Raw genomic sequence first — 27,149 nt, forward strand, 5'->3', positions numbered from 1 at the left:
TTCTTCTAATTTTGTCAAATCATCTTGAGGTTTGTTAGAGCCTACTAGTGAGTCGATGGTGAGATATCTGATGGTGTCATCAGCGGGTAAGCGTACACTACTTCTTATAGAGTCGGGAAGGTCATTGACGAAACAAAGGAAGAAGAAGGGCCCAACACTGAACCTTGGGGAACTCTTTACAGAACTGGTAAAGAATCAGAATGTGAGCCTTCAGCTTCTACAGACTGAGAACGATTACTAAGGAAAGATTGAATCCAAGATAGAGATGTTTTGTTGATACCAAGTTTCATGAGTTTATACAGAATAACTTTCGAGAAATCCATTACAATCAGATCTGTTTGTTTTCCAGATTGAAGATTGTCAAAATTTTCTTGTGTAAAGGATAATAGTTGAGTCGTACAGCTATGTTTGGAACAAAAGCCATGTTGTAAAGGTGTAAGAATATTGTTGCTGTCGAGATGGCGCATGATGTTAGAGACCAATTGGTATGCTCCATTAGTTTGGAGGCTATGCAAGTCAAAGAGATTGGCCGATAAGTGCTGGCTTTCTATGCTATTTACTAGAAATAGCATAGTTTGGATACTAGGCGATTTAAACATGCCTGATATAGATTGGACGTCTGGTACAGTTAGGGATTCTTGTAAATTTAAATCATTATATGAACAATTCTTGGAAAATCTTACAAATTTCAACCTGGATCAGGTAGTAAAAGAACCGGCAAGAGAAAACAATGTTCTTGATTTATTCTTGACAAATCAACCTTCTCAAGTTCATTCCACCAAAATATTACCTAGTCTTGGATCGTCAGATCATAATACTGTCTTTCATGAAATGAACATCAAAATTGGCAGACCTCGGCAAGTAAAACGTGAAATCAAACAATTTAAAAAAGCCAACTGGGATTCATTCAAGTCTGATCTCAATGAATACTTTAATAATAAAGGAGCTGTTTCCGAGAAAGTTCTTTAAGTAATCTTGGCGACAGCTGATCAAGACCAGACGCCTTGTTAGGATTTAGATCCTTGAGCATTTTCAAAACACCTTCTACAGTTATACTTATATCACTCATTTTATTTTCTTGCTGAATTTTGTCATTTCCAAAACGATTTAGTGTATGACTTCTTAACGTGTAATTCCGTATAATAATACTTCTATTTTTTTTGTAATAGACAGCACATTACATTTAAAGATACAGGTAAGCTTTATTTAACGTCGCATATAATCCAGTAACAGATACTTACCTGTGCTTATTTTACCTGCTGGTACTACCCTTTCAATGCCGAGTGCCTAGCAAGGGAGCTACCAGTACCATTTTTCACGTCTTTGGTATGACGCGGCCGGGGATCGAACCCCAGACCTCCCGCACTCAAAGCGGACACTCTACCACTACTGAGACGGTTATCCGTATGGAACTTCAAAATTTAAAATTTGGCTGGGCCTAGGATTGATTAGTTTTGCGGGAAATGGCCTTAACTACGCAAAATAAAAATAAATAAAACAAAACAATCATAAGTAGCACCTAATACCATACTGAACTGGTGTCATAAAATAATAAAAGGAAAATGAATTAGTATTATTCAACCTGCAGGGCCTCGTGTGCTTTTCTCACGGAATTAATTTTTATCAATTCACCTCTGTCGCTTACATCAAATAAAAACTGTTATGAAGGAGGCAGTAAACAGTTTTCTGAGCTTCTCGGCTTAGAGTCGCCTACCTAACTTTCAAAACCTCACACAAAAGTCTGTAACCACACACCTGAAATAAAGATATTGCAACATTAACACCACTGTATGTCTATCGTTACAAACCATCTACAATACATCTCTAATATCTAGTTTTCTGTTTACAAGACCTGAATTTTGTGCTCTCCCGGTCGCGGAAACTGGTGACGAAAAAAGCTAAATTTGCCGATTTTTAAATCGCTGCAGAAAATTCCCTGAAAACGATAGCCCCAATTGCTACACTGTTCCATACTCCAGTAACACTGTAAAATCTGAAAATAAGCTCAAATATATGTGCCATCCGTACCGTTTTTTCACTGTTCCAGTTTTCCTGAGGCCCCTGCTAAAATGACAACCCCACTTTAAGCTAGCTCAGAGGAAGCATGTATACGCTCCTGCAAGTCATTACGTCATACTATCAAGATCAAGGCTACTCAACTGATTTTTTTTAAATAAGTGAAACTCAATTCTAGCCGCTGAAACTTCAATTCTAGCAATTATTATTATTTAGAAGTTCAAATATGCACTTCATTCCGTAAATTGCCTCTTATTTGTAAATTTCACCCCGGCCAATTCGACACTAACAGCTCAAAACTGTTTACTGCCTCCGAAATCGGGTTGCATTTTCAGCAAATTTTCATATCTGGATTGAACTAGTAAACGGAACGAAAAAAAAACTGTATACCATATCGGCCTGGACAATATTCTATGAAGATACATGTGCAGTTATCTGTCAAAATTGCATGTGTGAAGGTAGTTGCAAAGATTTCTTGTATGTTGAGTATAACTCGGACATGCTAATATTGGATAAATTTGTAAAATTAAACGGCCTTATACCATTATAGAATGTTTCTCTTGTAGAAATTATTATATTCCAGTTAAATATGAAATTAAGTGAAACATTCACCAATGATTTATCGCAAAATGACGCATTTAATTTTATTAAAAATGTGACTCTAAAGATCTTGGTTTTGTGTTATTGTCTTTCGAAGTTTCGGCTTATTAACCATTTGGACACGATTATTACCATTTTGCATTTGATTTTGACATATTTTTCATTATTGTTATTGGTTTTATAGCTAGTCTTAGCTGTATATAGCTAGATGTAGCAATATATAATAGCTAATTTGTGACCTTTCTGGGACCTGTTATTACAATAGTTTACAATTTGTCAAATAACATCTGTCACATAATGTCAACTAGTAACGTCCATTACTGTTTTCATGAATATTGCAGTTAATTTAACACGTTAGATTCTAAGACTATATCAACTTCTTTTCATAAAAAAGAAAGGAAAATTAAAATATAAAACATGTCTCAAATTTGAAAGCTAAAGGGTTTTTTGATGACGTTGATTTGTTCGCAACAACAACCTCCTAACAGTCCTTGTCGTCCTTGTCGCCATTGCCTTAATACCGAAACAAGCCACTGGCTTAATAATGTTTCTCAATTACACATTAATATCGGGCCAAGACAGATTTTTATTTTTTTGGTACATTTTGGTTTGGTTACGTTTTGACCTGCGCTCCTATACTCAGTGACTATAGTTACTCTTAGTTAAAATTGAAAATTTTATGCATATCAACTGAAATCTGTTACTTTAAAATTTGACTCTTAAATGTTCTTATAGCTTCAAAAGTATTCTAATACATTACTAGTGAAAGTCTTGACACTTTAGGAACTTTCATGTCTATGATAATTATACCAGATGATAATTCAATTTTGTGAATACATTTTTGTAGTAGTTTTATATTGACCCTGTTTTTGTTGTTTTGGTAAATGATGTGCTAGATGTTTTGGAGAGAGGCAAGGCAAAAACAATGGTGACTGCTGACTAGAAATACAGGCTTAAGTAAAAAGAAATGTCTTATCAGTTCCAGTAACTTAACCTCTACACCCAGTCACCCAGAGTCTACAAGACCCCTAGCAGCTGCAGTTATAGTAGCAGTTGAAATATTTCTAAGCTATCTTGTCATTTTTTTATCATTTAAGGGAATCATAACATGGGTTCTGGCATTTATCCTAACTTGTCTTGTTTTTCTTCTGTATAACAAGGACTTAGATGCTTGTAAACATTCCATTCGGGCCCTTGATTTTAATTATAAGGTTAAATCTTGTCTCCAGAAAGGTGTTGATCATAGCAAGTGACAAGTTAACAACTGCCATATTAATATGTTCTCCTTCCTTTTTCCATCAGGTCATGAATGAATTGAACAAATGAGCATAGAGAAAAGTTGAGTACCAAAATGGAAAATTTTGTGGAGAATAGTGACATAGATGTGGTGGGGGATGCTGACACTGGGAGCAAGTCAAAGTTTCATGTGGACATGGATCTCATCCAGTCAGCTCAACTCACAGATGATACAGATGATCTCAAGGGTCTCGATATTGATGTTTTCAACCAGGAAGATTTTGAAGAAGGTAGTGTCTGTAAACTTCAACATGTACATTATGAAAGTAATGAGAGTATTTGTTTCATTCAATTGTTAACCATTTTTTTCAAGAGGATACATATAAATATGAATGTACATGCAAGCAGAAATCTGAATACTCTGAGTAAATCATGATAAAAAGATGACAGTTATTAATAGAACCAGAGCATTTAGATTTGACATAGATTTAGGTAATTTATGAGATCTTATTTACTGGCCTGAGTTATGTTTACAGGTGTGATGAAACAGGTTGATGATGCAATCACTAAGGAAGAAGAAAAGAGAAAGAAAGAGTCCTTGAAGAAGGACTTGAAGATTGTCAATGATGATATAAGGTGTTTACCATTAGTTGCTCTTTAGCTGTTCAAATATCAGTTTCCATTTTCAGTAGGTTTGTATGTTCCATATTGCCAGAATCTCAAACACATTTAAATGTGTTTTTGGAAATAAATTTGAAAACTTGGAATTGATATTTTATAGTACAGATGATTTTTCAAACACCAGCAATAATAAATGCAAGACTATTTGACTTAAATTTGACATCAAGACTGTTTTGTTAAAGAACCATGTTGCTGTCATACAGCTATATGCCATTATTTTCATATTGACAGGTCTTTGAAGCATGAGTTGGCGTCCCTTGCCACACAGCTAGCCCAGCTAGGTCAGGGTAAGTCATTTGCCACAGGAGGTGCCAACAGAAGACTCGTGTCTGCACAGAAACAAAAAGAAACCAAGGTATATATTTCTGTCGACATGGATGTAAGCAACATTGCCTTTCTGAAATACTAGCTGTATAACATATTTTTGATGACCTACATTTCATGTTCAGACGTAAATTGTAATTGTGAGTAATTCAGGTTTATGATAAGTTTGAAAATGTCATTATACAATGTAGTTACATGTACAATCTAGTTTGTTTAAATATGTATAAATTGAATATATAAATATCTTTGTTTTTGAGAATATGTTACTTTTGTAGATGACTGAAATGAAAGCTTTAGAAGAGAAGAAGAAGAAGATACAGGCCAGATTAGATGGAAAAGCTCCTCTTTTTGATGAAAATGAAAAAGGTAGAATCTGCCTTAGAAATGAATTATTAGGGTAGAAGGCAATGCCAAGCCAAACTTTATTGTAAGGAAGCATAGTCCCTTGGTTAAGGCATTGATGTGCAAGGTCTCAGATTTGATCCCCTGGCTAGGCTAATATCCATGAAATTTGACGGAAGGCAGTATGTCTGTTGTCAGTCATTCTCCAACCTTGGTTTCTGTTGGGAAGGTGCAATTTTCTTGTAGAGAACAACTTGTTAAAGAAATCAAGAACGAAGATATAAATCAAACAGACATTGAAGCAAGTTTAAATGATTACTAAATTTTGTTGTTTTTTGTTTTAAGAAGCTCATCTTAAATTTTTAATCGTTATATGTAAAGTAGATTTAAAGTTGCTGGACATTGTTCTTTTGTCTTTTTAGGTACACAGTATTTTCTGTGAATGAAAGTACAAATTAACTTTTATGGACGAAAATACAAGTGAACTGTATGATTAAAAGAACAAATGAACTGTATCGTTAAAAAGTACAAATAAACTGTATGGTTGAAAGTATATAGATGATTATATTTTTATTTATGCCAGATTGTAACAAAAATTTTGTATCTTTTTATGCCCCCGGCATCTACTGATGCAGGAGGCATATAGTGATTGTCCTGTCCGTCCGTCTGTTCGTCTGTCCGTACGAGGTTAACCAAATGGGACCGTTTCGTCTAGCATCAATACCCCTTACTAGAATGACTTGATACTAATGCAGTTGTTACCTGTGACCATTCCTCATCTTCAGACATCACGTGACCTCAGTTTGACCTTGACTTTGACCTCATTTTGGACTTAGGTTGCTTTATATGGGCCATCTCTTGGTTAACCAAATGGGACCGTTTCGTCTAGCATCCATACCCCTAACTAGAATGACTTGATACTAATGCAGATGTAACCTGTGACCATTCCTCATCTTCAGACATCACCTGACCTCAGTGTGACTTTGACCTTGACCTCATTTTGGACTTAGGTTGCTTTATATGGGCTATCTCTTGGTTAACCAAATGGGACCATTTTGTCTAGCATCAATACCCCTTACTAGAATGACTTGATACTAATGCAGATGTAACCTGTGACCATTCTTCATCTTCAGACATCACCTGACCTCAGTTTGACAAAGACTTTGACCTCATTTTGGACTTATGTTGCTATGTATCGACAAGGATGCCACCGGAGGCATCAAGCGTTTATTGAACGCAGCTTCTTGTTTGTATCTGGAACTGTATTGTTGGTAGTACAAATGAACTGAATGGTTGAAAGTACAAATAAACTGTTTTCAGCCTTCAAGTCTGTACTGGGATCATCAGGTAATGAGGCAAAGGACAAACTTATTAAAACAGGGGAGATGACTCCATTTGGCACAGTTGTAAATCAGCAACATCCAACAGAAAGTTCCGACATACAGGTATACAAATAGTTTTGCTTGTACAAGGACTGCTGTGAAATCATTGATATTCATGGGGGATTAATTTTCCTGGATTTCGTGGTTGAGTCAATCCATGAAATTTAATCCCAACGAACAAGTAAAATTCCCATTCATTTTATGCCCAAAAGTTGAAATCGTCGATTCATATCCCCACGAAATTCATGTTTTCACCAAAACCACGAAATTTCATGCCCATGAAATCAAATGATTTTACAGTATAGTGAAATAGAAAAGAATAAAATAAGCCATAATGTTTGGAACACGCTGCCTAAATATTGTCGAAGTTAATGTTATTTTATAAGTATAAAGAAACTAACAGTATTTTCTAAGGCAATGGCAATGGGTCACTTTACTCAAAATAACTTTATTATAGATTAAAATTGAGCCAAATGATGAGGAAGGGAATAGACCAGCTGTTCAGGCTGTCACAAAACGGGCCATAAAGAAAGAACATGAACTATCAGAAGAAGGTGAACTTAGTGAACCTGGTTACCTGAGTGATGGTGAAGAATGGGTGCCTAGTGACCAGGAGCCACTTGTGGACAGTGACCTGGAAGAGGAAGAAACTGTGAAACAAGAAGTTAGAAGTGCAAAATTAGGTTGGTAAAATGGGACTTTTCTTGTGAATTACGAACAATAGTTGCTTACATGATAATGGATAAAACCTGGTTATTGAGTGATCAGAAGATTTAAAATTGTTACATTATTATTGTTTATTATCTATTTATTTATTTTGTTGGGTTTAGTGTCGCACCGACACAATTTTAGATCATATGGCGACTTTCCAGCTTAAATGGTGGAGGAAGACCCCAGGTGCCCCTCCGTGCATTATTTCATCACAAGCGGGCACCTGGGTAGAACCACCGACCTTCCGTAAGCCAGCTGGATGGCTTCCTCACATGAAGAATTCAATGCTTCGAGTGAGGCTCGAACCCACATCGATGAGAGGCAAGCCATTTGAAGTCAGTGACCTTAACCACTTGGCCACGGAGGCCCCTCAATTTATTATTACCTTTAGGATATTGACATGGTAAGTAAATTCAAGAACTGATTATGGGGTATCCGCCATACTCTATCTAAAGCAAGCTCCTCCTGTTGCTTCTGATCAGACTTTTAGTTGAAGTTGCATTTTTATTTTCAGAAAAAGAAAGAAAGAATAAAAAGAAGAAAGGTTGGTCTAAGGTTCACAACCGACCAATTTATCGCAGTCATAGTGAAGATTCTGACTCTGATGCTGGTGAGAGGTTACCGCGGGCGAAGGCAATCAGAAAGTACCGAGACGACGGGCATGAAGAATACTTTGAAGAAAGAATGGAGTATGTAAATCTTCAGTTAACAAAAATTATATTCTAGGGCTAGTCTCATTGGTCATTTTTGTATAATGTAGTATTTTGAAAGTTGTTAGATACTTACTGGCTACATTTATTGTGCTAGCAAATCATACTTGGTTTCATGTATTTCTGATGTTATTCCCATTTAACTTTGGTTTTGTTTTGAAATATGTTTTTTTTTTCTGTTGTTTGTACTAAAACTATTTAGTAACTTATTTAGTGCAGCCATTTCCAACTTCTATTCCAAAAATATTATGTATTTATTATTATTTTAGTCATTTCACTGGCTGTTTTTTTTTGTTTACAAAAACTTAAATATATTTTGATTCCAAAATAATGTCATTTGTATTGCCTAGTACATTTTTAAATGTGAGAATATGTTTCATTGTGAATAAGTACTATTAGCCTACTTTTTGAAACAGAAAGTTCCACAAAAGTGAACTGTTCAAGCAGAAAGCTAGAGAAGCTGGAAGAATGAGTGATTCGGAAGATGACGAGGAATTTGACGGGGGAATGAAAGTACCAGGCAGAATTTGGAGTAAATTATACAAGTATGTAACATACTTTTGTGGATGGATGTTTCTTTTGTTGGTCAAGTAATGAAGTTTTATGTGTTTTTAAGTAAGAAAATAAAAATAGATGGCTTGATGTAAAAAGTGACATCTTTCATTCAGATTGTTAGGATTTAGTTAGAATATAAAGGTGAGATTGAGAGAAATACCAGTAGTAAAAGAAAATATAGGAAAAATGGTTGAAATGGAATTTTGAAAGTTGTATGGAGTGTTTCACAGACCTGTAGATATAGTTTGTGAGTTTGGATCTGTACTTTACTTGTTTTAAATATTATGCATGTCAGTGAAATTGTCATTTAATATTTGGTATTTTGTATAGATATCAGAAGACATGTGTGAAGTGGTTATGGGAGTTACACTGTCAACAAGCTGGAGGAATTGTCGGTGATGAGATGGGTCTAGGGAAGACAATACAGGCTATAGCCTTCCTGGCTGGCCTCAAGTACTCCAGACTGCGCAGCAGAAACTTCAAGTACATATATAGATATTTTTGACTTTTGAAATACTTCCCAGTACCATAAAACACTTGTGTTTTAGTTGCATGAATTAAAGATTTAATCTCCAGAGATTATTTGATAAATTTACTGCATGCAGTCACACCTGTATTAAATAGTCACCCAAAAGGAATGACACAACCTGGCTGCTTAAAACAAGTTGAAATTAGAACAGAATGTTGACTGGCGGCTTATGGCAAGGGTCTGTTAAATACGTGTGGACGATAAGGCAAGTTCATCTATGTAAAGTTGTAAGTAAGTAAGACAGATATGCATGTTAATGTGGAACTTGTATGCTTTACAGATGCAATAGTTAATTTATTCTGAAATCATTAATATTTTTGGGAAACCCATTTTCATGGATTTCTTGTGTTTTTTTGTGTCAGTATACGACAGTAAATTTTGACAAAAAGGTCAAATTCCTGTTTTTTATCAGGAAAGAGAAAATTTCGCAAAAAATCTCCCCACAAAGGAGCTGCTTTGACTTCAACCATAAAATCTAATGCTCATTATGCTTACAGAATATTATCATTTTACAGTCTTGAACTTTTAATTTTATATAATGTTTCAGTTATGTTGGTTTGGGACCGTCAATGATCGTATGTCCGGCTACAGTGATGCATCAGTGGGTTAAGGAATTTCATACATGGTGGCCTCCCTTCAGGGTGGCTGTCTTACATGGTTCTGGAACATACATAGGAAAAGAGGTTGGTTTCATATCTATTTCATTGTTAAATCAAATTTGAATTTATTTCCACTGTCCAGTTTTTGTAGAAGAGCATTCTACAGACAAAATTTTATTCCCAAATCATCAATATCATGAAGTCAAATGAAATATTAACATAGTAAATGAATTAGGTGACTTCATTCTTGACGTTTTGGTTACCATGTTCTTAAAAATTGTGTTGTTTTTTTCTTTCTACTTAACAAGGTATGAAGGTTGATCCTTTTGGTATAATAAACTGTTCAGAATCATTTTCAACATTAGTAGTGTTACAGTTTTTGTTGAAACAACATCCTATTTCTCTTTGTTCAAAGTATATATCATTTCTAGAGAGATTTGATCCGTCACATTGTGAAAAATAACGGGATTCTGGTGACATCATACAGTACCTTGGTGCTACAGCAGGAACACATTCTACCATATGACTGGCACTATATCATCCTTGATGAAGGACATAAAATCAGAAACCCGGATGTGAAGGCCACACTAGTCTGTAAACAGGTATGTAACATCAGTATTTTGTGGTTCACCTGGCAGTTGACTATACTGCAGTTCTGTACTGTTCTATATTGCCCGTTGTTAAGATGTTGTTCACTGATGTAAGATAGCTTTAGACCCATTGTGTATCTGTTGTCTTATAATAGTTTAAAGTCATAATAAAACCTTTTTAAATTCTTCACAAAATAATTGTAACTATATAATAAATGGATAGATACAGTATTCCATTCTTAGATAACTTTTAAGAACTTGGCATAATTGTAGATAAGTCCTTACTAGTTTATTAGCTCGACTATACGAAGTATAAGGAGAGCTATCCTACTCGCCCCGGCGTCGGCGTCTTTCCGCGTCCCCACCTTGGTTAAAGTTTTGGTGCACTTTCTCTTTTTTCAACTTACCTCTGTAATAACTTGATGGATTTGATTCAAACTTGAAATACTTATTCCTCATCATCATCCACATCATCTGACATAAGGGCCATAACTCTGGCACCAATATTTCAAGAATTATCCCCCCTTCTCACTTAGATTTTCAGGTTAGAGTTTTGATGCACTTTCACTCTATCTCTGTTATTACTGAATGGATTTGATTCAAACTTAAAATAGTTGTTCAACATCATCACCCACATCATACGACACATGGTGCATAACTCTGGCACCATTTTTTTATGAATTATTCCCCCTTTTTACTTAGAATTTCAGGTTAAAGTTTTGATGCACTTTCACTCTATCTCTGTTATTACTGAATGGATTTGATTCAAACTTAAAGTAGTTGTTCAGCATCATCACCCACAGCATATGACACAAGATGCATAACTCTGGCACCATTTTTTTCATGAATTATTCCCCCTTTTTACTTAGAATTTCAGGTTAAAGTTTTGGTGCACTTTCACTCTACCTCTGTTATTACTGAATGGATTTGATTCAAACTTAAAATGGTTGTTCAGCATCATCACTCACATCATATGACACAAGATGCATAACTCTGGCACAATTTTTCATGAATTATTCCCCTTTTTACTTAGAATTTCAGGTTAAAGTTTCATGCACTTTCACTCTATCTCTGTTATTACTGAATGGATCTGATTCAAACTTAAACAATTGTTCAACATCATTACCCTTATCATATGACGCAAGGTGCATAACTCTGGGACCAATTTTTCATGAATTATTTCCCCTTTTTACTTAGAATTTTAGGTTAAAGTTTTGATGCACTTTCACTCTGTCTCTGTTATTACTGAATGGATTTGATTCAAACTTAAAATAGTTGTTCAACATCATCACCCACACTATATGACACAAGCTGCATAACTCTGGCACCAATATTTAATAAATTATGCCCCTTTTTGCTTAGGATATACTTATATAGTGTTTTGATACATTTTATCTTTACCTCTCTTATTACTTTAAGTTGATATTTTTGACATAGACTCAGGCTATTGTGCAATATCTTCATCCACAATTGGAGTCATTAAACACTCCAGTGACAGCTCTAGTTTCCTCAGATGTGCCCTGCTTCACTATCCAGCATCGAAATAGTCGAGCACGCTGTCTCCTGTGACAGCTCTTGTTTTTACTTGTACTAGTCTCTTTTGTTTTCAGATTTTCAAAATTATGTGGAAATAGATTCTTAAGTTGATTTATATTTCAGTTCCGGACCCCACACAGAATTATCCTGTCTGGTTCACCTATACAGAACAACCTGAGGGAACTGTGGTCACTGATGGATTTTGTGTTTCCAGGGAAACTTGGCACTTTGCCAGACTTTCTACAACATTTTGCTGTTCCTATTGTCCAGGGAGGTTACTCTAATGCCACTGATGTTCAGGTATTTATTTCTTAGACTTTTCAATCTAAGATAGGCATGTAACGTCAGTAAGGAGATGTTACTTTAAAAGTTGCATGCAGAACTGGATTTTTGTATTATTATCAACAGGAACTTAAACATACAGTTAAATTTTGTCAGAAAGTTGTTTTACATGTAGACAATTTCACATTTATGTTTAGGGTGACACGGGTACTGATTTGTAAACTACCCTGATATAATTGAAAATTTAAAAATGTTTTAATCAGAACACACCAAACACATTGACACAGAGTCAGGCATGTGTATAGTGAAAACATATAAAAGTCATTTCAGATTCTACTGAGACATTTATACCTAGAATATACTCCTTACAGGTTCAATCTGCGTACAAGTGTGCCTGTGTGTTGAGAGACACCATAAACCCGTACCTTCTGCGCCGGATGAAAGCTGATGTCAAAATGAACATCAACCTGCCAGGCAAAACTGAACAGGTACATGCAAATGTATTGTTCTGAAATTAATACAAAATTAATCATTTTTATGTTACATATAGTTACACTTTGAGGAAAGGGGAACATGAATATTGATAAGACTATGTCAGACACGTCAGTTATCTATAGTGGAATGGAATCAGACTGGGAAAGGGTGAGACATCTGTTATGTTGAAATGTATATGCCTTGAAATGTTGAAGGGGCAAGAGGAAGAATAAGATGCTAGAGTTATCAAAGTTATTTTTCAAGCTATTCAAACATACAAAACAAAAGGAAAACGACTGTGAAGTGTCCCATTATAAAAAGAAATTTGGAAAGGTTGGTTTTTGTGATTTTGTCTAATTGAAACATTCCCAGTATATTTTATATAAAAGTAAAAACATAAATCATTTGATATTCTTAAAATTTGTTATGTAGGTTCTGTTTTGTCGACTGAGCAAGGACCAGAGAGAAGTGTACGAGGAATATCTTGCATCTAGAGAATGTCAGGAAATTCTGCGTGGAAGGCTTATGGTAATTGTTTTTAGCTCACCTGTCACAAAGTGACAAGGTGAGCTTTTGTGATCGCGCGGTGTCCGTCGTCCGTCGTCCGTCCGTGCGTCCGTCCGTCCGTCCGTAAACTTTTGCTTGTGACCACTCTAGAGGTCACATTTTTCATGGGATCTTTATGAAAATTGGTCAGAATGTTCATCTTGATGATATCTAGGTCAAGTTCGAAACTGGGTCACGTGCGGTCAAAAACTAGGTCAGTAGGTCTAAAAATAGAAAAACCTTGTGACCACTCTAGAGGTCACATTTTTCATGGGATCTTCATGAAAGTTAATCAGAATGTTCATCTTGATGATATCTAGGTCAAGTTCGAAACTGGGTCACGTGCGGTCAAAAACTAGGTCAGTAGGTCTAAAAATAGAAAAACCTTGTGACCACTCTAGAGGTCACATTTTTCATGGGATCTTCATGAAAGTTAATCAGAATGTTCATCTTAATGATATCTAGGTCAAGTTCGAAACTGGGTCACGTGCGGTCAAAAACTAGGTCAGTAGGTCTAAAAATAGAAAAACCTTGTGACCACTCTAGAGGTCACATTTTTCATGGGATCTTTATGAAAGTTGGTCAGAATGTTCATCTTGATGATATCTAGGTCAAGTTCGAAACTGGGTCACGTGCCTTCAAAAACTAGGTCAATAGGTCTAAAAATAGAAAAACCTTGTGACCTCTCTAGAGGCCATATATTTCACAAGATCTTCATGAAAATTAGTCAGAACGTTCACCTTGATGATATCTAGGTCAAGTTCGAAACTCCGTCACGTGCCTTCAAAAACTAGGTCAGTAGGTCTTAAAATAGAAAAACCTTGTGACCTCTCTAGAGGCCATATATTTCACAAGATCTTCATGAAAATTGGTCAGAACGTTCACCTTGATGATATCTAGGTCAAGTTCGAAACTCGGTCACGTGCCATCAAAAACTAGGTCAGTAGGTCAAATAATAGAAAAACCTTGTGACCTCTCTTAAGGCCATATTTTTCATGGGATCTGTATGAAAGTTGGCCTGAATGTTCATCTTGATGATATCTAGGTCAAGTTCGAAACTCGGTCACGTGCCATCAAAAACTAGGTCAGTAGGTCAAATAATGGAAAAACCTTGTGACCACTCTAGAGGTCACATTTTTCATTGGATCTTCATGAAAGTTAAACAGAATGTTCATCTTGATGATATCTAGGTCAAGTTCGAAACTGGGTCACGTGCGGTCAAAAACTAGGTCAGTAGGTCTAAAAATAGAAAAACCTTGTGACCACTCTAGAGGTCACATTTTTCATGGGATCTTTATGAAAGTTGGTCTGAATGTTCATCTTGATGATATCTAGGTCAAGTTTGAAACTGGGTCACGTGCCTTCAAAATCTAGGTCAGTAGGTCTAAAAATAGAAAAACCTTGTGACCTCTCTAGAGGCCATATATTTCACAAGATCTTCATCAAAATTGGTCAGAACGTTCACCTTGATGATATCTAGGTCAAGTTCGAAACTCGGTCACGTGCCATCAAAAACTAGGTCAGTAGGTCAAATAATAGAAAAACCTTGTGACCTCTCTAAAGGCCATATTTTTCATGGGATCTGTATGAAAGTTGGTCTGAATGTTCATCTTGATGATATCTAGGTCAAGTTCAAAACTGGGTCGCGTGCTGTCAAAAACTAGGTCAGTAGGTCTAAAAATAGAAAAACCTTGTGACCTCTCTAGAGGCCATATATTTCATGACATCTTCATGAAAATTGGTCAGAACGTTCACCTTCATGATATCTAGGTCAAGTTCGAAAGTGGGTCACGTGCCATCAAAAACTAAGTCAGTAGGTCAAATAATAGAAAAACCTTGTGAGCTCTCTAGAGGCCATATTTTTCATGGGATCTGTATGAAAGTTAATCTGAATGTTCATCTTGATGATATCTAGGTCAAGTTCGAAAGTCGGTCACGTGCCATCAAAAACTAGGTCAGTAGGTCAAATAATAGAAAAACCTTGTGACCTCTCTAAAGGCCATATTTTTCATTGGATCTGTATGAAAATTGGTCTGAATGTTCATCTGGATGATATCTAGGTCAAGTTCGAAACAGGGTCATGTGCGGTCAAAAACTAGGTCAGTAGGTCTAAAAATAGAAAAAACCTTGTGACCTCTCTAGAGGCCATACTTGTGAATAGATCTCCATAAAAATTGGTCAGAATGTTCACCTTGATGATATCTAGGTCAAGTTTGAAACTGGGTCACGTGCCATAAAAAACTCGAAACTGGGTCATGTGCGGTCAAAAACTAGGCCAGTAGTATAAAAAATAGAAAAACCTTGTGACCTCTCTAGAGGCCATATTTTTCATGAGATCTTCATGATATTGCCATATTTTTCATGGGATCTGTATGAAAGTTGGTCTGAATGTTCATCTTGGTGATATCTAGGTCAAGTTCGAAAGTGGGTCACATGCCATCAAAAACTAGGTCAGTAGGTCAAATAATAGAAAAACCTTGTGACCTCTCTAGAGGCCATATTTTTCATGGGATCTGTATGAAAATTGGTCTGAATGTTCATCTTGATGATATCTAGGTCAAGTTCGAAACAGGGTCATGTGCGGTCAAAAACTAGGTCAGTAGGTCTAAAAATAGAAAAACCTTGTGACCTCTCTAGAGGCCATCCTTGTGAATGGATCTCCATAAAAATTAGTCAGAATGTACACCTTGATGATATCTAGGTCAGGTTTGAAACTGGGTCAAGTGCCATAAAAAACTAGGTCAGTAGGTCAGATAATAAAAAAACCTTGTGACTTCTCTAGAGGCCATACTTTTCATGGGATCTGTATGAAAGTTGGTCTGAATGTTCATCTTGATGATATCTAGGTCAAGTTTGAAACTGGGTCAAATGCATCAAAAACTAGGTCAGTAGGTCTAAAATTATTAAAATCTTTTGACCTCTCTAGAGGCCATATTTTTCAATGGATCTTCATGAAAATTGACCTGAATGTTCACCTTGATAATATCTAGGTCAGTTTCAAAACTGGGTCACATGCGGTCAAAAACTAGGCCAGTAGGTATAAAAATAGAAAAACCTTGTGACCTCTCTAGAGGCCATATTTTTCATGAGATCTTCATGAAAATTAGTGAGAATGTTCACCTTGATGATATCTAGGTAAAGTTCAAAACAGGGTCACATACCTTCGTAAAATTGGGCAATAGGTCAAATAATAGAAAAACCTTGTGACCTCTCTAGAGACCATATTTTTCAATGGATCTTCATGAAAATTGGTCAGAATTTTTATCTTGATAATATCTAGGTCAGGTTCAAAACTGGGTCACATGAGCTCAAAAACTAGGTCACTATGTCAAATAATAGAAAAAACGACGTCATACTCAAAACTGGGTCATATGGGAAGAGGTGAGCGATTCAGGACCATCATGGTCCTCTTGTTTCTTTTTCTTACATTATTGACATGTGTAGTATAATATTTAGCCACGCTATAAATGATTCTTGCTTGTAAGGCAATTATTGCATCTTAATTATCATAAAGATGTGTTTTATTAATAGATAATTAGTTAATAAAATAAACTTATTATTATTATTGATTATTGTTCATCAGGTTGACTTGTAAACTATAAATTACTTGTTTTGTTAGGTATTTTCTGGATTAATTCAACTGCGTAAGATCTGCAATCACCCGGACCTTGCTACTGGAGGTCCTCGAGTATTCAAGGGAGATAATGACACTGATTCCAGTCTGGATTATGGCTACTGGAAAAGGGCTGGGAAGATGATTGTGGTAGATGCCCTTCTTAAACTGTGGAAGAAACAGGGACACAGAGCTCTTCTGTTCACACAAAGCAAACAGGTAGCAACATGAGTACAATTACATGAAACTGTTCTTAAGTTATGTCCTTTAAAATCTTAAAACTTTCTTAGTTTCTATGCTGAATGGAAACATTTTACAAAAAAATGAAATGAAAAAAATTGCTTTATTAAATTTCAAGTCTAAATATTTTATTGCACCAATGTTAATGAATTCAGCTCTGATTTTAAAAATGATAGTAATGGAATGAAAATTTTCCTGTTTATTTAGTTTCATATTTCACTAAATTAACAAAATACAAGTACTTCTTATCAAATATGATGTGTTGCAGATGTTGGATGTAATGGAGAAGTATGTACAAGAGAAGAGATATACATATGTTAGGATGGATGGTGGTACGGGAATATCTTCTCGACAACCTCTCGTACAGAAATACAACACTGTAAGCAAGCAACTCTGATTACATACAAATACATTTAATTCCTATTTTCAAGCCTCTAACTATGCTATGAAAGCATTTTCAGAATCATTTTTGCAGTTTTATATCTAATGAGTTACATTGCAATTGTGACATGATTTGGAAATGTCTTTGATAAAATCATCGTTTAGCTGCTATTTTCTTTCAAAAGTCATCATTAACTTACCTTACCTGGAAGCCTTGTTTAGAAAATATGTTTACAGATGCTACATTTGATGGCAGTTTTTATTCAGTAATCATTAATTGGATATAATGATACTTTATGCTGCATAGCATTATTGTCAGTCTGAACTTGAAGAACCTTAAGAAAAAACTTTGAAAACCAAATCGAAATTAACTTTTTTAGCATATTTTTTACAGGATGAGAGTATATACCTGTTCCTGTTGACAACTAGGGTTGGGGGCCTGGGTGTAAATCTTGTTGGTGCCAACAGGATCATCATTTACGATCCTGACTGGAACCCGAGCACAGACATGCAGGCAAGGGAGCGGGCTTGGAGGATTGGTCAGAAACGTCAGGTGACCATCTACAGGTTACTGACTACAGGGACAATAGAGGAGAAGATCTATCACAGGTTCAGACAAAATATTTCAGTTTGTTCCTTACAGTGTCCATTTTTCATCAAACATATTATTTATAGATGAGAAAGCTTTTGTTTGTGCTTTAGAACCCCTCACCCACCCCTCCCTCAAAACGTGCAAAAATCTGAATGAACAAAAACATCAAAACTGAAATTGTACATAGCATGAAAAGCATTGCTTTATAGTCCTGACTGAAGGATAATCCACATTGGATTCAGTGACAAAATTTCCTTATTTTATTATTTTATATCAAAATTTATACTATAAGTACTTAAAAGTAATAATATATTTCATGATAATAATAATTATTCTTTAGTTAAATTTAAAGTCTTTTATTTATAGGCAAATTTTCAAGCAGTTTCTGACCAACAGAGTGTTGAAGGATCCCAAGCAGCGTAGATTGTTCAAGACAAATGATTTGTATGAGTTGTTTAGTCTTGGACTCAGTGATGATAAAGGCGAGACAGAAACAACTGCAATCTTTGCTGGAACAGGTTCTGATGTTACAGTCAAACCAGTGATGAGTAAAAATAGATTTGACAAGTATGTTACTTTTTACTGTCAGAAATAAAACACAATCTAACGAGATTGAAATATCTTTCAAGATGTCAGTTGACTTTGAAGAAGAATTTGTTTGTTTTCTGAGTGTTGCAATTTATATTGTTCAGTTTACAAATCAGTGTTCCTATAATTTGTGCAAATAATTAGTAAGATAGAGTTGGTTTGAAACAAAGTCTTTAGGGCAGGGTATTAAGGTAGTCAAAGTGAAAAGTTTGTCTGATCTGGGGATTGAACTAAGAACTGCAGGGCAAAGGTTATCAAGCTCAGTTTTAAGTCCAGTCTCAGTATGCTTCATTGCCATTGGTTAATTTGAAATTTGAGCTCAGAATTAACCAATCAGATTCTGGAGATTTGAGACTGGTCACCAAACTTAACTTTATAACTTAGAACCTAGAATTTATCGTCTTATGCTCTCTTGTTTGACTGTACTTCTAGATAAATAGCTATTTTTAAGGACAAAGCCATCTGAAATTCATTTTGAATATTTCAGAATAAAGGAAGAAAAGAAGAGGTTAGAAAAAGAAAAGGAGGAGGAGGAGAACTTAGATGATGTTGAGAGAAACACAAAGGCTGAGCTGAACTTTGACAGGGATGAAATAGCTAGAATGAGAGAGATGGCAAGAAAACTGAGCCAGAAAATGGAACAAGACAAATTAGCAAAGTTTATGAAAACACCGAAAGCTGCGTCAGACTCTGGGTCTGACTCTAGGGAGAAAATATCAGACAATGTAAAAAATGCAGACAATAGTTCTCACATAGGTTCTAGTAAAGACAAATCTCAAGGAAATAAAACAAGTTCAGGGTCAAATGTTCAGGAAACTAGTGCACTTAGTGATAGAGACAGATTGAAACATTTTAAGATTAAAAAGAAACCAAGCTCAGAGGCATTGAATGTTGCAGCTAGTAGTGTCAGTGATATACCTAACAGAGTTATAGATAATAAAAGAGATTCTGAAAAGAATAAAGAAGATTCTCACAAGAGAAAGCATGACCGGGACTCAGCAAGTTGTAGAAGTGAGAGGTTAAAGGGAGAACCAATGGAGAAAAAGTTTAAGGACAAGGATGTGGAACATAAACGAGATAAACATAAAAAGAAGAAACATAAGAGAAGAGATGCTAGTAAGTGTTAGAACAAGGAGAATTAAGACTTTTTTAGCTTGACTGTTCGAAGAATAAGGAGAGCTATCCTACTCTCCATTGGGTATGCATTGGCGTTAGCATCACACCTTGGTTATGTTTGTACGAGACCACATTTTGACAAAACTTTTTGACTAATGGTTATGAAACTTTCAACACTTGTGTACCATCACTATGTCCAGTTTTAGCCAAGAGTACATAACTTCAAGGATTTTTGGAAATTACGGCCCCCTTATAATTTTCAAATCTTGGTTAAGTTTTTCATACCAGTTCATATTTTGTCTGAACTGTTTCACATATGGCTTTGAAACTTTTACCACTTATTTATTATAATAGTATCTTTCTGTAGGCAAGAGTACATAACTGTGTCAAGTACTTTGGCTGAATTATGTCCCTTTTTGAACTTGAACTACAGCATCATTACACATTGCCATATAATGCAAGACTTTTCCAGTTCTACAAATACAGGTACATTGTCTTGTGTTATAGTATTTTCCTTTTTTGTCTGAAAAACACTGTTAATATCTTGACCCAGACTTTCATAAGTTATTCAAATAGTGGAGCACATTGTCAACAGACAGCTCTTGTTTCTTTGTTAATTGCTTCCAGGGGATAATTTTCTGTGCTAAAGGATTTCAAAGACATCGTTTTGAAAAAAAAAATGATACTGGTTTTACATTATTTCCAGTGGCCGAATGTTTTAAGTTGCTGACTAAATCACTTGTCACTCACCTGCTAAATTTCTATAATGAACTTTCCTACAATTTTGACAGTACCATTAACTGCTAAAAGGGGTGCTTACCAAAAATGACTGATAGGTGAACAGTACAGATCATGATCAGACTGCACAGATGTGCAAACCGATAATGATCTACACTGGTTGCAAAGGCGGAACCAATCGTGTCCAGCATTGTAAAGGTTAATGTCTGGAGTAGATTTTGTTAATATTACTACTACAGTGTATTTACTATAAAATTTTCAGAGTTTGAAGGTGAGCGTATACCTCACTTAGACAAAACAAGAAACTACAAACCCCCAGCAGAACCTCAGAAATCCAAGGAGGAATCGGATGAAATGGACAACTATGTACTGAAAAAACTCTTCAAGAAAACTGGTGAGAATTGTTCCCCTAAATATAGATGTATTTTGAACGGTTGTTGTTGTAAGGCTAAAATTGTTGTCTCTTATACATTAATTGCTTATTTGTTGCTTTAAATATTTACTTGTAACACCTTAAAAAATGAAATTTAAACATGACTATTTACTCAGTTGAATGTTTTGGATGATTTTCAACAGTTCTTAGAATGTGTCAAGAATTTTTACTGATGAATGTTTCTGATTTGTTTCCACATTAAAATTATTATGTACTATGAAATTATTTTTATAAATTACTGTCATAACTCATAATAAATTAACAAGGACTTCTGATATAATTATGTTCAACTCTCATGTTAATGTACAGAATTTTGCTTTGTTTGCCATGTCGATAAGTTTACATCCCTTATCAGGGGGCTCACTAGATTTTAAAAGTCAGGAGTCAGTGACCCTTGAGCCCAAATTGTCCTTACCTGATAATCATTGACGGATTAGCATAATTTTAATCAATTACAATATTCGCACCTTGACTCCTGTTTTTGATTCTACCCGCGATAATTAAAGAGAAATTCGCTGATTGGCAGAGAGGCGTGGTAAAATGGCGTAATGATCCAATCAGTCACGCGCATTTATCAATCTTATCAGATTTTTCAGTTTTCATTTCTCTATCGACCTCCTTTTTGAGACATACACAGACTGATATTTATTGACACACAGCCGAAAATTGCCCCGGGTCAAAGTTGACTCTCGGACCATATTTGCTACGAGTCAAACAAGCGTCTTTGGGAATTTTTGTGTGTCAAAACCCGGGACCTCGGGTCAAATGAGCAGCCTGCTTATTATTGTATTTTTTTGCCATTATTGTGCAGGTATCCAGGGGGCGCTGCACCATGATAAGGTGATGGACCCAGGGCAGGCAGATTATGTGATTGTGGAATCTGAAGCTGACAAAGTGGCAAGGGAGGCAAGTCTTGCACTCAAAAAGTCAAGGACACACTGTCTCCCAGCAACAGCTGGTGTACCAACATGGACAGGGCAACATGGAGCTAAACGGTTGGTGATCTTATGTCTTGTTACATTTTTATGACATGATGATGTGTCACATGCAAGAACCATGACTCGCTATCCTTACTTTTCAAGTTATCTACTTTTATTGAATCTTGTCCAAGGCATAAATCTAAAACTATTGTAGGGAATTTAACAAATTACATACAATGATGGGGAACATTTTGAGATATTGAAATGTAAAAGGACCATAACAACCTTACTTATTTCTTTAGTTATCTAACTTTTGTGCATTGATTGCTGTTAGTTTCTGTTTCCAATAGATACCAGGGTTTGTAAGTATATTTCTTTCTTTCTTTTCAAGACCACGATTTGGACAGAAAAAGAACACAATTTTACAGACAGCATTAGAAAGGCCATCAACATCAAAACAGATCAAGGTATATATTGTCATTTACTAATAGAGAGAAAATATGAACTTGATGTTTAGCTCAAAATGAACATATATGATTTATTATCCAATTAAAGCAGATGCATTTAAGTTTATACCAGTTTATTTATCCCCTACTATAATGAACTTACTATAACCTTAAAAGGGATAAAATATGTTTTCTTGAAACCTGAAGATAGAGGGAAGGGCAGTGATAAAAGTGGAGAAGATGTACCAATGCCCTCTCAGTAGTGTATGCAGATTTTTTTTTAAAAAGTACTAACTGAACATTTTTGCAAAGTTCTCATATATTTTGACAAATGTATTGCTGGTAACGTACTAAAATATGAAAATTTAGTAATGCTATATTATCATTTTAGTCTTTTATGACAATTTTCAAAAGTTGCAAAAATAGACATTTCTAGAATTTATAAATGAGGGAATTAGTAAGACAGGAAAATCACAATAAAAAAATAAACTCTTTATCCAGTCATATCTGGGAAACATGCACCTTCTGGTAGGAAAGTTTTTTGCTAGACAGTTGTCTTGTTTTTATGCCCCCGAAGGGAGGCATATAGTTTTTGAACCGTCTGTCCGTCTGTCGGTCGGTCTGTCGGTCTGTCCGCAATTTTCATGTCCGGTCCATTTCTTTGTCATCGATGGATGGATTTTCAAATAACTTGGCATGAATGTGTACCACAGTAAGACGACGTGTCGCGCGCAAGACCCAGGTCCGTAGCTCAAAGGTCAAGGTCACACTTAGACATTAAAGGATAGTGCATTGATGGGCGTGTCCGGTCCATATCTTTGTCATCGATGGATGGATTTTCAAATAACTTGGCATGAATGTGAACCACAGTAAGACGACGTGTCGCGCGCAAGACCCAGGTCCGTAGCTCAAAGGTCAAGGTCACACTTAGACATTAAAGGATAGTGCATTGATGGGTGTGTCCGGTCCATATCTTTGTCATCGATGGATGGATTTTCAAATAACTTGGCATGAATGTGTACCACAGTAAGACGACGTGTCGCGCGCAAGACCCAGGTCCGTAGCTCAAAGGTCAAGGTCACACTTAGACGTTAAAGGTCATTTTTCATGATAGTGCATTGATGGGCGTGTCCGGTCCATATCTTTGTCATTCATGCATGGATTTTAAAATAACTACGCATGAATGTGTGACACAGTTAGACGAGGTGTCGCGCGCAAGACCCAGCTCCGTAGGTCAAAGGTCCTAAACTCTAACATTGGCCATAACTATTCATTCAAAGTGCCATCGGGGGCATGTGTCATCCTATGGAGACAGCTCTTGTTAAAAAATTACTTAAATTGTGTAGAAAGTTTAAAACATCTCAGTTTAAGTTAGTGGTCCTGTGATCAAATTACATACTTGTACTGAATTACAGTATTGTATAGTCTTTGATTATCTTAACTTAAAAGTAGTGGACCTGTAATAACAATGATAATTTCCATATGATTACATTTTCTCCATTGTGATTTCAACATTTTCTGGTTGTTTCAGAAATTATTCCTTGTGCGAGCAAAGAATGTCTAAATAATAGACAAGAATACATAAGCACAATTGTCATTACGCGTCTGCTGCTTTTGTATCACCTTATCTTGTTACCCCAAATTCATGTTTTCCTAATAAGTTTAAACGGTGACAGCTTTTGTAAGTAGAATGACATTCGCCATATTGTTGTGTCATATGCTATACAAATAGTTCTAACTACTGTTTACCTGTGCATGTAGGAGGAAGACGACAATACAGGTGCACCTCAAGATCAGCATTTTGATGGTTCCCTGGCCGGCAGTGTACAGACCAACCTGAAGACAGGAGCCACAGTGTCGTCTGCTGTCTCATCTACAGACCTACTCAACAAGATGAGAGTCCGAAATGAGGTTTTCTCCAAGTCTGCTGGAGGGGATGGTGGTGATGACAATGATGATGAAAATGTTGATGTGTTTGTGTCAGACCCTAGTTCTCTTGATCTCTTAAAACGTATTAGAGAATTTATTATGTTTGAATGTAAGAAATTTGGACAAGCATCAACAAAGGAATTGTTGGACGAGTTTGGTTCCAAACTTCCATCGGAACACTCTGCAAAGTTCCGTGCATTATTACGCAGCATCTGTGATCAGGAAAAAGTTGATGGAACCACTGTGTGGAAGTTACGAACAGACTTTAGATGAGAATAGGATCCAAAATAGTCATAATGTTTTAAGCACTTGCATTTGAATGTGGCTGGATAATTTGAGCAACATCAGTTAGTAGTGTGATATGACTCATTTTTGATGATTAATTGTACCTACCTAAACTTACTGAACGTTCTAGTCTAGATGATAATTTGTTATACTTTTATCTTGTTGCAGAACATTTTGTTTACTTATTTTAAAAAGCTTCAGTCCAGTTTTTTGCTTAGTTAAAGGGTAATTGTTAATTGACGTTATGTAAAGACTGAAGCATTTGATTTGATTTTTTTTACATTTCAGGAAGTTTGTATGACGATGTTTTATTATGCTTGTAATAATTACATGTATACTTTGGGTTTTTAACCTGTCTTCATATTCTTTTGTAATTTTCTAAGGTTGAAAACTGCAGGTGTTACTTCAGTTGTTGTGTTCTAAACCAGTCATACTTGCATTTTCTTTCATTCAAATCTTTCATTTAATCCTGTTTTTGTTGTTCCTTGTTTTGTTATAGGACTAATTAAAAAGAAATGGAAGTATATAAAGTTGGAATAGATAGTGAATAGAAACAAGCTTTCTAATAGATAAAATCTTTTCTATAAAATTGGCAATACTACTTTTATACATATTTTATACTGTTGAGTTGTTATGTATATCGTTTACTACAGTATTGTGTCTGTGTAGAACACATCAGCTGACAAAAAGGTTGATTGACACCATGTATTTATTTTATTGTTGTTAGAGTGTCAGATACAGTCTGTTCTGGGGATGATAAGCTCCAATTAAAATACTGACATCCAAAAAATAAAATCTACCCTGCTTTGTGCTCATTTGATTTACAGAGAGTGCTGCAAGTGGGAGTCCACAAAACAGATATTGAACAGAGTTCTGATCTGAACAAATAACTAATTATTCCATATAAGAGAGTGTGTTTAGAACGAAAATGGAGTCAGGTATTTATGTCAGCTTAACAGACTGTATCTGATCTATCCATTGTTGTACATCCTCATCCCACCATCATTTTAGCCTTTTTTTTCCTCCATCTAGCCTAAGCCTCCGACATCAAGCCCCATGATACTGTTCAAATAGAAGTAGTTTCAACCTTTTATATTTACATTCGCCCTATTCTTTTCCATTGAAAATCATGACGTTTATTTCGTATGAACAGCAAAAGAAAAGGCGCAAAATTAACGTCACCGCTGCTTAGTGATAACCGACCGGTTTTGATGACATCCTTGTGTAGTCGGGGAGACTGTTCCTTAGATGACGTTGCCGTTATTCCGTGTATTTTAACAGAATAGCCGGGAAGCAGATTTTAATGTTAAATGCCACAAAATATGTGCAATTTATCTTCTTTACAAATGGAAAGGAAATATAATGTAAATATAAGAAATAAAACTATTTTTTTCGGTGTTCATTGATTTGCAGATCCTATTTTGTCATTCATCATTTCATTTCTTAAATGTATTAATTAGTGCTATTATTGTGAATTTTATCATTCTCTGTATTGTAATTACATCACATGTGATATGCATCTGCATTTTATTAGAACATTTATGAAATGCTTAGCTATGAATGTCTTTTCTTTCAAAATGGTTAGTAATTTTATTTTTATGCACCAACATTTGAAAAATTTGTTAACTTCTATGGCAGAGAATCGAGAGTTCTTTTTAATGGGATTACTCGATATATGTACTATATTCATACTGTGATAATCACATTGCAAACATTTCATGATTGGACGTAAACTCCAAGAAAATTGAGTAATTGTACCAATCACTGTATTAAAAGTAAATTATGGAACTTGAAGGGAAATTCCTGATATATTTGAAAATAAAAGACATTTTCTTTTCTTTACAATTCAAAGCAGTTTTGAAATTCAGATCATTGTCAATGCAAATAATTGTCGTTATTCACGTTATTAGAATGGGACATTCATATATCAACTTCATGATATGTCTAAAAATTGCTATACTGGTGAACTATGATATGAGCCGTGCCATGAGAAAACCAACATAGTGGCTTTGCGACCAGCATGGATCCAGACCAGCCTGCGCATCCGTGCAGTCTGGTCAGGATCCATGCTGGTCGCAAAGCCACTATGTTGGTTTTCTCATGGCACGGCTCATATTTCAAATTCTAAGCCACAAACAAGTCTTGGGTATTTATATGCTCTTGTATCATAGATTGACACATTCTCAATTCCCATTGCATGCTCAAGCATTTTGACTATGGACTGTGAATAAAAAGTTTTTGAGTGCAGTATTGTACAAGAACAACCTTATAACGACAGTAAACAGAAGTGTGTTCATTGAAAGATTGTATGTACAAATTACTTTATTTCTCAGGAGATATTTTGTATCAAATTAAAAATATAAAATGGCAGTTCTCATTTTTATTTGTCTTAATAATATGTAGTGCCAGTATATGTAGTACCCATTTCAAGAGATGGACAGATTGAGCAAGGAGATTTGGTCCTGCCTTCCTTCCATCGTGCAGCTACCGGCACTATTTGAAGGTATAGGGCCAACTGAATGTTGAGCGTTTGTTTTTTCAGCTCATCAGTCACAAAGTGACAAGGTGAGCTTTTGTGATCGCGTGGCGTCCGTGCGTGCGTCCGCCTGTAAACTTTTGCTTGTGACCACTCTAGAGGTCATATTTTTCAAGGGATCTTTATGAAAGTTGGTCAGAATGTCCATCTCGATGATATCTAGGTCAAGTTCGAAACTGGGTTACTTGCGGTCAAAAACTAGGTTAGTAGGTATAAAAA

General features: G+C 35.6%; 1 protein-coding gene across 1 annotated transcript; it reads left to right on the top strand.

The window, feature by feature from the left end:
* Positions 1-1,666: 1,666 nt before the first annotated feature.
* On the top strand, positions 1,667-26,764 carry LOC123563732 (DNA excision repair protein ERCC-6-like). Its single transcript, XM_045356698.2, has 24 exons — positions 1,667-2,474; positions 3,919-4,142; positions 4,389-4,488; positions 4,765-4,888; positions 5,133-5,223; positions 6,520-6,644; positions 7,039-7,264; positions 7,807-7,981; positions 8,419-8,547; positions 8,888-9,040; positions 9,634-9,769; positions 10,117-10,287; positions 11,935-12,111; positions 12,465-12,581; positions 13,000-13,095; positions 16,733-16,945; positions 17,235-17,345; positions 17,742-17,956; positions 18,306-18,506; positions 19,015-19,643; positions 20,644-20,775; positions 21,626-21,809; positions 22,126-22,201; positions 23,942-26,764. The coding sequence occupies exons 2-24, from the start codon at positions 3,968-3,970 to the stop codon at positions 24,380-24,382; spliced, it is 4,197 nt and encodes a 1,398-aa protein (XP_045212633.2). The 5' UTR covers positions 1,667-2,474; positions 3,919-3,967; the 3' UTR covers positions 24,383-26,764.
* Positions 26,765-27,149: the final 385 nt, after the last annotated feature.

Source organism: Mercenaria mercenaria, chromosome 2 (genome assembly GCF_021730395.1).
Source record: "Mercenaria mercenaria strain notata chromosome 2, MADL_Memer_1, whole genome shotgun sequence".
Taxonomy (NCBI): Eukaryota; Metazoa; Mollusca; class Bivalvia; order Venerida; family Veneridae; genus Mercenaria; species Mercenaria mercenaria.